This window comes from Oncorhynchus keta, chromosome 19 (genome assembly GCF_023373465.1).
Source record: "Oncorhynchus keta strain PuntledgeMale-10-30-2019 chromosome 19, Oket_V2, whole genome shotgun sequence".
Classification (NCBI taxonomy): Eukaryota; Metazoa; Chordata; class Actinopteri; order Salmoniformes; family Salmonidae; genus Oncorhynchus; species Oncorhynchus keta.
Genome location: NC_068439.1, coordinates 20,773,609 through 20,786,990, shown reverse-complemented (window position 1 = coordinate 20,786,990; position 13,382 = coordinate 20,773,609). Strand labels below are relative to the sequence as shown.

The 13,382-nt window shown below is 42.4% G+C and overlaps 1 protein-coding gene across 1 annotated transcript in view; it reads right to left on the bottom strand.

The window, feature by feature from the left end:
- Positions 1–13,382, bottom strand: part of LOC118373117 (gamma-aminobutyric acid type B receptor subunit 2-like) — a 412,635-nt gene that overhangs the window by 160,043 nt on the left and 239,210 nt on the right. The window contains exons 5-7 of the mRNA XM_052470007.1: positions 4,704–4,769; positions 4,236–4,424; positions 2,031–2,273 (exon numbers count right to left, since the gene is read on the bottom strand). Coding sequence (XP_052325967.1) covers positions 2,031–2,273; positions 4,236–4,424; positions 4,704–4,769 — 498 coding nt within the window. The remainder of the gene's footprint in view (positions 1–2,030; positions 2,274–4,235; positions 4,425–4,703; positions 4,770–13,382) is intronic.

Below are 13,382 nucleotides of genomic sequence, written 5' to 3'. Positions count from 1 at the left end.
TTCAGTTTGAATGCCTAACCTTACGAATTTGGAGTTAAACTTAAACCCTTCTTAACCTTAAACCCTTCTTAACCTTAAACCCTTCTAAATTGAAATTTTGGAACAAATTTGAATTTTGATGTTTGAGAAACATGGCTACACGTCTAATTCTGACAGGGTAAGGTTTGGGATAGGCTTAAAACAAAAATATAAAAAACGACTTTCTATCGCTGGATTTGAACTTGCAACCTTTAGAATCAGAGGCAGATTCTTACGCCCATCTACCATCTCCATCCACAACACCAGACCTACTTGAAGGTAACGGCGCTCACTGTTGCCCCTAGTGGCCAGTTTCCACATCATCTCCCGACGTCCTCAGACATGGATGGATGTTTTTCACGCTCAACATTTTCCCTTGTGTATCAAGAATGGTTCACCCCCCCAAAGGACATCAGGCCAACTTGACACAACTGTGAGAAGATTTGGAGTCAACATGGGCCAGCATCCCTGTGGAACGCTTTTGACTTGTAGAGTCCATGCCCCGACGAATTGGGGTTGTTCTGAGGGCAAACTCAATATTAGGAAGGTGTTCCTAATGTTTGGTATACTCAGTGTATTATATTTTTGTTATTCATTATAATATTAATAACAAATGTTCCCTAATGAATCACCATTACCCTTCCTTATGTCAAAGCAAGTCATGTCCCAGGCAGAATGGCCTATACAAACCAGGAGTCTATCTCCTGTTTCTGTAACGTGAGGCAGAATGGCCTATACAAACCAGGAGTCTATCTCCTGTTTCTGTAACGTGAGGCAGAATGGCCTATACAAACTAGGAGTCTATCTCCTGTTTCTGTAACGTGAGGCAGAATGGCCTATACAAACCAGGAGTCTATCTCCTGTTTCTGTAACGTGAGGCAGAATGGCCTATACAAACCAGGAGTCTATCTCCTGTTTCTGTAACATGAGGCAGAATGGCCTAAACAAACAAGTCTATCTCCTGTTTCTGTAACGTGAGGCAGAATGGCCTATACAAACCAGGAGTCTATCTCCTGTTTCTGTAACGTGAGGCAGAATGGCCTATACAAACCAGGAGTCTATCTCCTGTTTCTGTAACGTGAGGCAGAATGGCCTATACAAACCAGGAGTCTATCTCCTGTTTCTGTAACGTGAGGCAGAATGGCCTATACAAACCAGGAGTCTATCTCCTGTTTCTGTAACGTGAGGCAGAATGGCCTATACAAACCAGGAGTCTATCTCCTGTTTCTGTAACGTGAGGCAGAATGGCCTATACAAACCAGGAGTCTATCTCCTGTTTCTGTAACGTGAGGCAGAATGGCCTAAACAAACTAGGAGTCTATCTCCTGTTTCTGTAACGTGAGGCAGAATGGCCTATACAAACCAGGAGTCTATCTCCTGTTTCTGTAACGTGAGGCAGAATGGCCTATACAAACCAGGAGTCTATCTCCTGTTTCTGTAACGTGAGGCAGAATGGCCTATACAAACCAGGAGTCTATCTCCTGTTTCTGTAACGTGAGGCAGAATGGCCTATACAAATAAGTCTATAAGGCAGAATGGCCTAAACAAACTAGGAGTCTATCTCCTGTTTCTGTAACGTGAGGCAGAATGGCCTATACAAACCAGGAGTCTATCTCCTGTTTCTGTAACGTGAGGCAGAATGGCCTATACAAACCAGGAGTCTATCTCCTGTTTCTGTAACGTGAGGCAGAATGGCCTATACAAACCAGGAGTCTATCTCCTGTTTCTGTAACGTGAGGCAGAATGGCCTATACAAACCAGGAGTCTATCTCCTGTTTCTGTAACGTGAGGCAGAATGGCCTTACATACCAGGAGTCTATCTCCTGTTTCTGTAACGTGAGGCAGAATGGCCTATACAAACCAGGAGTCTATCTCCTGTTTCTGTAACGTGAGGCAGATTAATGATTAAATTCACCCTCTAGACAGGACACTAGTCTATCTCCTGTTTCTGTAACGTGAGGCAGATTAATGTCCAAGTACACTCTTATATCAGGAAAAGTCCATTGACTCACCGTGACGCCATAGAAGTTGGTTTCGTTCATGACGTCCAGCACCAGCCTGCCCACCTCCCGGTCGTCCACGGTGAAGTTGTGGTACATGTCCTGCCTCTCCTTGTGCTGCAGTAAATCCATGACGCGGGTCAGGGTCTTAGCTATCACCCAGATCCCATCGTAGGCGAAGCCGTGGTACTTCGAGGGCTCCACTCCCTTCTGCTGCAGCTCTTTACTGTACTCCCTCTCGTACTCCTTAGGTGTCTGGATGTAGAGAGAGAGAGGATAGTCATTTCATCAACATCCTACTCCTTAGGTGTCAATCTAGGGGGAAAGAGGGGATAATCAATTCATCAACATCCTACTCCTTAGGTGTCAATCTAGGGGGAAAGAGGGGATAATCAATTCATCAACATCCTACTCCTTAGGTGTCAATCTAGGGGGAAAGAGGGGATAATCAATTCATCAACATCCTACTCCTTAGGTGTCAATCTAGGGGAAAGAGGGGATAATCAATTCATCAACATCCTACTCCTTAGGTGTCAATCTAGGGGAAAGAGGGGATAATCAATTCATCAACATCCTACTCCTTAGGTGTCAATCTAGGGGAAAGAGGGGATAATCAATTCATCAACATCCTACTCCTTAGGTGTCAATCTAGGGGGAAAGAGGGGATAATCAATTCATCAACATCCTACTCCTTAGGTGTCAATCTAGGGGGAAAGAGGGGATAATCAATTCATCAACATCCTACTCCTTAGGTGTCAATCTAGGGGGAAAGAGGGGATAATCAATTCATCAACATCCTACTCCTTAGGTGTCAATCTAGGGGGAAAGAGGGGATAATCAATTCATCAACATCCTACTCCTTAGGTGTCAATCTAGGGGGAAAGAGGGGATAATCAATTCATCAACATCCTACTCCTTAGGTGTCAATCTAGGGGAAAGAGGGGATAATCAATTCATCAACATCCTACTCCTTAGGTGTCAATCTAGGGGAAAGAGGGGATAATCAATTCATCAACATCCTACTCCTTAGGTGTCAATCTAGGGGAAAGAGGGGATAATCAATTCATCAACATCCTACTCCTTAGGTGTCAATCTAGGGGAAAGAGGGGATAATCAATTCATCAACATCCTACTCCTTAGGTGTCAATCTAGGGGAAAGAGGGGATAATCAATTCATCAACATCCTACTCCTTAGGTGTCAATCTAGGGGAAAGAGGGGATAATCAATTCATCAACATCCTACTCCTTAGGTGTCAATCTAGGGGAAAGAGGGGATAATCAATTCATCAACATCCTACTCCTTAGGTGTCAATCTAGGGGAAAGAGGGGATAATCAATTCATCAACATCCTACTCCTTAGGTGTCAATCTAGGGGAAAGAGGGGATAATCAATTCATCAACATCCTACTCCTTAGGTGTCAATCTAGGGGAAAGAGGGGATAATCAATTCATCAACATCCTACTCCTTAGGTGTCAATCTAGGGGGAAAGAGGGGATAATCAATTCATCAACATCCTACTCCTTAGGTGTCAATCTAGGGGGAAAGAGGGGATAATCAATTCATCAACATCCTACTCCTTAGGTGTCAATCTAGGGGGAAAGAGGGGATAATCAATTCATCAACATCCTACTCCTTAGGTGTCAATCTAGGGGGAAAGAGGGGATAATCAATTCATCAACATCCTACTCCTTAGGTGTCAATCTAGGGGGAAAGAGGGGATAATCAATTCATCAACATCCTACTCCTTAGGTGTCAATCTAGGGGGAAAGAGGGGATAATCAATTCATCAACATCCTACTCCTTAGGTGTCAATCTAGGGGGAAAGAGGGGATAATCAATTCATCAACATCCTACTCCTTAGGTGTCAATCTAGGGGGAAAGAGGGGATAATCAATTCATCAACATCCTACTCCTTAGGTGTCAATCTAGGGGGAAAGAGGGGATACTCAATTCATCAACATCCTACTCCTTAGGTGTCAATCTAGGGGGAAAGAGGGGATAATCAATTCATCAATATCCTACTTCTTAGTTGTCTGAATGTAGGGAAAGAGTTTAGATAGGCCTATGTCCCTAATGGCACCCTATCCCCTACATAGTGCACTACTTTTGACCAGAGCACTATGGACCTGGTCAAAAGTAGCACACTATAAAAGGAAAGCAGGGTGCCATTTTGGATGCAAACGTAGACTAAAAAGCATGTTCAATGGAACGCTCACCCTTCCAGAGATGCCCTTGACCTGTTTGGCGCTGAGCGGTTCAAAGTCCACAGCAATGTATCCCTCCATAGCGGTCAGCAGCTTCCTGGTGGTGCAGTTGGTGGAGTTGGCCTGCTCCCACCAGTTCCCCTGGTACCAGCCTGGTATGATCCACTGGTACTTACTACCATACATGTTCAGGTTGTACGCCTGGGGGAGGGATGTTCAGTTAGTACGCACACAGGCATGTTGACGTAAACACACACCACACACAAGAGCACACCTTCAATACCAGTCAATAATGTCAATATAAATAGGCTTTCAGCTTTTACTGAAGCTCATTATGGATATCACACCACACGTCTGCAGCCCCCATGACAACTTGATGTGTGTGTGTGTGTGTGCGTGTGCATGTGCGTGTGTGTGTGTGTGTGTGTGTGTGTGTGTGTGTGTGTGTGTGTGTGTGTGTGTGTGTAGAACAATACTCACACAGCAGAATACTTTGGAGGCCAGATTCTCATCAAACTGTCCGATAATGATCCTCACATCGTTATCCTATAGAGATGACATAACAAACAGGAAATATGTCAATTTTTCACTACAACCAGCTAAAGAGATGTGTCAGTCTTCCACTACAACCAGCTAAAGAGATGAGTCAGTCTTTCACTACAACCAGCCAAAGAGATGTGTCAGTCTTCCTCTACAACCAGCTAAAGAGATGTGTCAGTCTTCCTCTACAACCAGCTAAAGAGATGTGTCAGTCTTCCACTACAAACAGCTGAAGAGATGTGTCAGTTTTCCACTACAAGAAGCTAAAGAGATGTGTCAGTCTTCCACTATAACCAGCTAAAGAGATGTGTCAGTTTTCCACTACAAGAAACTAAAGAGATGTGTCAGTCTTCCACTATAACCAGCTAAAGAGATGTGTCAGTCTTCCACTACAAGAGAAAGAGAAATGATTGGCTGCAAGAGAAGCTAATCATTAGCAGCAGTGATATCACAATACTGCATGTTTCATAATATACATATTCTATGCAAATATCACCACATTAACTATTCCTAAACAAAAGTAATAGCTGTTGTAGCGTGAGTATTTGATTGTGTATTGAAATTAAACATGTGATATAGGCACTTTAAAGATGTACAATCTTAATTTGACCAGTTTCTCACAGAGGGAAATAATCCTGCAGCAAAAGGAAATGTGAATTGTTATGTAGATTATAAATAATGAACATTTGTGTAGGTTTTGATGCATTTTGAGTTAAGATGAATAAATTCTGACAATTTAAAGTGGAATTTACAAACTTACAAACCGCACAGGAAAATTGATTGTGACTAAATTACTTATTTGTTATTATTCAATTCCAACCAGTCATTTGAAGATTATCACATCAGTGTGATTTTCACCTCATCAGTGATGTGTAAGGACAATAGGGAACTGGCCTGCTGATGTGGGTGGTGTGCTTCGTCCCAAATGGCACCCTATTTCCTTAATAATAGTGCACTACTTTCAACCATGACCATAGGGCTCTGATCAAAAGTAGTGCACTATAAAGGGAATAGGGTGCCATTTAGGATGCAATTGGGGTGTTTCTTAGCTGGCTATAGGGCAGAAGTCAGGCAAACAGGCAGCAATATCACAGGCAGCAACTGTCCACCAATGACAACTCAGCCATTACTGTCAACAGTGAGAATTGTTTCCTATCCACTGGGCCTGAAGGAGAGATCATTGAATTGAGAGCACATGCTAGCTGATTAGGTTAGTAAATAATTTACCAGCTCTTCTGTAGGAGTATTGGAGGTTCCCGGGTCTACATCCGAGAAGAGCAATCTGTCACTACTCTGTGTTGGTGGTGCACTGCATAGACTGCCCCAACCCATACAATCACACACAAACCATTCGATTCATCTTGAAACAGGAAGGCCATGACTGAAAGTGAAGCTTGACTCAGGTGCCGGACTCTACAAGTCTATCAAAACACTGCTCAGAGCAAGACTCAAGCTGTATCTCAAATTTCCCCCTATTCCCTATGGGCCCCGGTCAAATGTAGTGCACTATGTACAGAAGGGAATAGGGTACCATTTAGGATGCAACTTAAGCCACAGGCATCAAGTCTAGAAAAGGTCAGTTTTGACTGATGAAGGATTTCTATCTAGCTTGAACCATAGCAACAGTGAAGGGTCTTTTCCATTGCCAACAATACAGTACATTACACTGTTAATTTAGTGAAAAAGCATAGATTGTCTAGTGACCATGGTCAATATCTGTCAAGTAATGCAATAAACAATCATAGACTTTCTCTGAAATATAGAACATTGATATATCATCGATATGCCCGCTATCATTGTGACATGCTATGGGTGCTTTATAACATTTGTATAGATCTCGTGGCTATACAGGCCAAATCATTTTCGATATTGCCCGCTATGCATTTTCCAATGGTTGACTGAAATGTAGGTAGAGGGTGGCTACTATATGGGACAGAAATGAATTTGGTCAAAAACCCTTCATTTCTCTTTGCGCCATAATTAAATAATCTTCCTGAGAGTCCATAATTGCTGTGACAAAAACAATATATACATTTCTTCCTCAACATAAATGACTTTGCAATCAGTGAAATTACTTAACTTCAACTGTAAAAGTCCATACATTTCTGTGAAGTAAAACAACCGAAAATGTCACTCAGTCAGAGTTTCTAAACCATACTGTACTGTCTTTGAGTCAGTCGTGTGCCTGGTCTAAATAACAAACTGGCTAGTTTGCCTGTCTGTTAAGAGAAGTGTGGGCTGTACGTTGATCCTGCTTCTCTGATTGGATAGAGTGAAGCTGTATTTCTACATTCACTCACTTCATCATTTCACCCGATCACTCTTCCTCATATGTTTCTGGTCTGATCATTTAGATTGCTGCTGCCACCCACTATGATTAATCACACCGTAAGGGCGGTTTGCTATCAATATATCAATGAGCATAATATCTAACAAGTGGGGTAAGGTTAGGGGAAAAATATGAAACTAACATACATTCTGACTGAGTGAAAGCAAACTTGGCTGCCCGCTGGAAGTTGAGGACACTCAGACACAGATACACACACACACACACACACACACACACACACACACACACACACACACACACACACACACACACACACACACACACACACACACACACACACACACACACACACACACACACACACACACACACACACACACACACACACACACACACCCCTATGTGTGTTGTTCATGCAGCTATTTTGGAGGGCATAGGGCCTCCCAACTGGTGGCCAAGTGGGTGGACCTATGCCCTCCAAGTCCCCTCAACGGCTGCACCCCTGCCTAGTCATGTGAAATCCATAGATTAGGGCCTTTAGGGCAATTTATTTAAATGTACAGATTTTCTTATATGAACTGTAACTCAGTAAAATCTTTGAAATTGTTTCATGTTGCATTTAATTAAAACACTTCCATTTCTTCAGTATATGTTAATTAGATTGAAGCACGGGTGCGTCAATCGACTGTAGGGGGCCACCCTGCCCCACAATACCTACAATGTTGCATTGGACTGTACTCAGAGCCAGAGTGCATGCTGGGAGCAAGCAGAATAGTTGGAGCTTTTGTGTGGACCACTCTGCTTTGAAGCCACTTTTCCTTTTCAGAACCCCTTTGGCTCGGGTTGAACCTGGATCTCGCAGGGCTCTGGTCCTCCTGGGCCTGAATGGTGCCACTGTTCCCTGGAGGAAGGCACTTATTAACCAAAATGACTCCAGCTGTTAGGGAAGTGGAGATGGACAATTCCAGCACAGAGAGACCTGGCACCATTCACCATGCTATGTTCCTGGACCCAGGGGAAAATTGGGCTTCATACTGTATTTTGTTCCACAATGTGAAAAATGGGCCCCGGACTAGAGGTCTCTGAGTTTCAGTGTGATAATTCTCAATACTGGTTTGTAATTGACATGTGGTGCTAGTTGCAGGTGGAACTGTTACACGTAGCTACCATACTTTAACTTCTTGGTGACAGGGGGGCAGTATTGAGTAGCTTGGATGAATGTGCCCAGAGTAAACTGCCTGCTACTATGTCCCAGATTCTAATATATGCATATTAGTAGTAGTATTGGATAGAAAACACTCTGAAGTTTCTAAAACTGTTTGAATGATGTCTGTGAGTATAACAGAACTCATATGGCAGGTGAAAACCTGAGAAAAATCCAACCAGGAAATGGGAAATCTGAGGTTTGTAGGTTTTCAACTCTTTGCTATTCCAATATACAGTGTAAATGGGGTCATATTGCACTTCACAAGGCTTCCACTAGATGTCAACAGTCTTTAGAACTTTGTTTGAGGCTTCTACTATGAAGGGGGGCTGAATGAGAGCGGATTGAGCCAGGTGTCTGGCAGAGTGCCACAGGCTCGTGACGAGAGGTCACGAGAGAGTTAGCTCTCGTTCAATTGCTTTTCTACAGACATAGGAATTCTCCGGTTGGAACATTATTGAAGATTTATGATAAAAACATCCTAAAGATTGATTCTATACTTATTCTGACAAGTTTTTACGGGCTGTAACGGAACTTTTTGAACTTTTCGTCCGACGTTCGGCTGGACCTGAATGCGCGTTTGGATTTGTTTACCAAACGCCCTAACAAAAGAAGCTATTTGGACATAAATTATTAACATTATCGAACAAATCAAACATTTATTGTGGAACTGGGATTCCTGGGAGTGCATTCAGATGAAGATGAAAGGTAAGTGAATATTTATGATGCTATTTCTGACTAATGTTGACTACACAATATGGCGGATATCTTTTTGGCTGCTTTGTTGTCTGAACGCTGTACTCAGATTATTGCATGGTTTGCTTTTTCCGTAAAGGTCTTTTGAAACACAGCGGTTGCATTAAGGAGAAGTATATCTCTAATTCCATGTATAACACTTGTATTTTCATCAACATTTATGATGAGTATTTCTGTAAATTGATGTGGTGCAAAATCACCACATGTTTTAGAACTACTGAACGTAACGCGCCAATGTAAAATGAGATTTTTTTTATATAAATATGCACTTTATCGAACAAAACATACATGTATTCTGTAACATGAAGTCCTATGAGTGTCATCTGATGAAGATCATCAAAGGTGAGTGATGAATTTTATCTCTATTTGTGCTTTTTGTGACTCCTCTCTTTGGCTGGAAAAATGGCTGTGTTTTTCTGTGAGTGTAACGTGTCATCGGTGGAAGAAGGTGAGGACCAAGGTGCAGCGTGGTAAGTGTTCATGATTTTTAATAATACTCAAAACTGAACACTGAATAACAAAAACAACAAAGAAACAACCAAAACTGTTATGTCTGGTGCAAACACACAAAGACTGAAAAAAACCACCCACAAAACACAAAGGAAAACAGGCTACCTAAATATGGTTCTCCATCAGGGACAACGATAGACAGCTGCCTCTGATTGAGAACCATATCAGGCCAAACACAGAAATAGAAAATATAGAAAAACTAACATAGACTGCCCACCCCAACTCACGCCCTGACCGTACTAGATAAAGACAAAACAAAGGAATAAAGGTCAGAACGTGACAGTGAGTTGGTGGTGACCTAACATAATCGTTTGTGGTGCATTTTTTAAATCAGACACTGTCGCTGGATTAACAAGAATCTTATCTTTAAAATGGTGTAAAATACTTGTATTGCTTGAGGAATTTTAAATATAAGATTTTTGATGTTTTGAATTTGGCGCCCTGCACTTTCACTGGCAGTTGGCGAGGTGGGATGCTACCGTCCCACATATCCCAGAGAGGTTAAGGTTGTTCTGTTTGGGTCCTGGTGGTCTCTGGGATGGAGCTTTGTTATGGCTATTTTGTTTGACTTTCAGATCATGTGGTTAGAGTACAGTATGTATTAACCAATGGCAACAGCTTGCCAGACATTTGCTTATTCCATGCTGGCGATGATGTTAGTAACTTTACTCTTGATGTATTTGCAGGGGTCAACGTAGCGACACTAAAAACACAATGAGGCTGTGTAAAGAAACACTAGGCATGGTGACATGGCTTTACTAAAGACTGTGGCTGCCTATTCCCTGTATAGTGCACTACTTTTGACCAGGGCACATAGGATGCCATTTGGGTCACAGCCTGAATGAAATAAACAAGGTCTGTTTATGAGAATGTACACATACTGTATATCAGATTTATAGACTGACACTGTCGTATTTCTACCATTACAGCACCACAGTCTAGCTTTGATGATTACTTCATGGCAAGGGCACACATTACTAGATCTAATAATGGACATTGTCTAACGCGCCGTTCACAAACTCCATTCCTGGAGAGCTATTGGCACATGCAAGTCTTTGTTCCAGATGAACACTAAAACACCAGTTTCAAACAACCGACTGACTGTGGTCTTAAGTCTGGACCGTGGCCAGCTTCATCCGGTGTGTTAGTGCTGGCCTGTAACAAAAACCTGCACAGTCAATAGATACAAGACACTTTATTGCCAAGCAACCAAGGATAGTGTTGTTTGTTTATGGTACAGCATGGTGACTCTGAAGTGCAACAAATACACATATACAACTTATTCGGAGAGTATTCAGACACCTTGACTTTTTACACATTTTGTTAGGTTACAACCTTATTCTAAAACTGATTACATTCTTTTTTTTCTCGTCAACCTACACACAATACCCCATAATGACTAAGTAAAAACAGGTTTTTAGAAATGTTTGCAAATTTATTACAAAATAAAAAACTGAAATAAGTATTCAGACCCCTTACTCAGCACTTTGTTGAAGCCCCATTGGCAGTGATTACAGCCTCGTCTTCTTGGGTATGATGCTACAAGCTTGGCACACTTGTATTTGGGGAGTTTCTCCCATTCTTCTCTGCAGATCCTCTCAAGCTCTGTCAGGTTGGACGGGAAGCGTCACTGCACAGCTTTTTTTGTCTTGACTGTGTGCTTAGGGTCGTTGTCCTGTTGGAAGGTGAACCTTCGCCCAAGTCTGAGGTCCTGAGCGCTTTGGAGCAGGTTTTCATCAAGGAACTTTCTGTACTTTGCTCAGTTCATCTTTCCCTCGATACTGACTAGTCTTGCAGCCCCTGCTGCTGAAAAACATTCCCACAGCATGATGCTGTCACCACCATGCTTCACCATAGGGATGATGCCAGGTTTCCTCCAGACGTGACGCTTAGCATTCAGGCCAAAGAGTTTCATTTTGGTTTCATCAGACCAGAGAATCTTGTTTCTCATCGTCTGAGAGTCTTTAGGTACCTTTTGGCAAATTCCAAGCGGGCTGTCATGTGCCTTTTACTGAGTGGTTTCCGTCTGGCCACCCTACCATAAAGACCTGATTGGTGGAGTGCTGCAGAGATGGTTGTCCTTCTGGAAGGTTCTCCCATCTCCACAGAGGAACTCTGGAGCGCTGTCAGAGTGACCAACGGGTTTTTGGTCACCTCCCTGACAAAGGCCCTTCTCCCCCGATTGCTCAGTTTGGTGGCTCTTGGTGCTTCCAAACTTCTACCATTTAAGAATGATAGAGGCCACTGTGTTCTTGGGGACCTTCAAAGCTGCAGATTGGTTTGGTACCCGTCCCCAGATTTGTGCCTCGACACAATACTGTCTCGGAGCTCTATAGCCAATTCCTTCGACCTCATGGCTTGGTTTTTGCTCTGACATGCACTGTCAACTGTGAGACCTTATATAGACAGGTGTGTGTCTTTCCAAACAATATCCAATCAATCAAATTTACCACAGGTTGACTCCAATCAATTTGTAGAAACATCTCAAGGATGATCAATGGAAACAGGATGCACCTGAGCTCAATTTCGAGTCTCATAGCACAGAGTCTAAAATACCTGTTTTTGCTTCGTCATTACGGGGTATTGCGTGTAAATTGATGAGAAAAATAAATATTTGAATCAATTTTAGAATAAGTCTGTAGTTGTAACAAGATGTGGAAAACGTAAAGGGGTACGAATACTTTCCTTATGCACCATATATTATCCCCAGCCTCACCTCATACAACAAAACATTCACCCACATCCATTTAAATGTATACAGTGTGTACATTCACAAACAGGCCTGGAGACTGTTGAAGACCCCTGCACTAACAGTAAGGTATTAGTTCAGTATACATACCAGATCCATTGTCATCGAACAACTGGATTAGGCTGATGGGAACTAAACAATGAGGCATGATACTGATGTGTGAGTGTACACATTCTCATACTCTTCACCCATGGGAATCAAACCCACGACCCGAGCGTTGCAAGTGTCATGCTCTACCAAGTGAGACACACAGTAGCTCCCAAATGGCACTCTTTCCTATGGGCCCTGACCAAACATAGTACACTATGAAGTGAACAGAGTGCCATTTGTGACGCAACTTTCAATATCAGGCTACAAAGTTTTGGAGAAGCTATTAATGTCACAAAATAACACAAATAGCAGAATTGGTTATCGCAGTGTCCTGTTTTCATTTTCAGTTGTATCTTTAGTTGATGAAGTAGTAATTCCATTGAAGATGTTGGATGTTAGATGTTATGTGCATGTGGGGAATGTAATATGGCTGGGGTGTATTCATTAGTGAACAACGTAGCAAACCGTAGCAAAAAGTTTTGAAAACGAAAATGCTTTTTTATTAAAACAAGCATTTCTTATTGGACAAGTTCAGGTTAATCTCTCCCTGAGGAGCTGTACAGTGAGTGAGTGAGTGAGTGAGTGAGTGAGTGAGTGAGTGAGTGAGTGAGTGAGTGAGTGAGTGAGTGAGTGAGTGAGTGAGTGAGTGCATGCGTGCGTGAGTGCGTGCGTGCGTGCGAGAGAGAGAGAGAGACAGATGGAATGAAAGAGAGAAAGAAAGGGTTTGAAGTTGAGAAAGAGAGAGAGAGAGAGAGAGAGAGAGAGAGAGAGAGAGAGAGAGAGAGAGAGAGAGAGAGAGAGTGAAAAAGAAAGGGTAGACAGATTGTGTGAATGGGAGATTAAAAAAAAAAAACGATGCCACACAGCTACAAAGAAACAGCCCCTGTACAATACAGTCCCTATCTAATGGTGGTTATCTGTTTCAGCACCGTGGACAGCATCTGACTGCTGCTCTCTCTCTAGGAATCTTAATCACTACTATAGAATAGAAGTAAACTACAGTCTATTAGTGGCTATTAG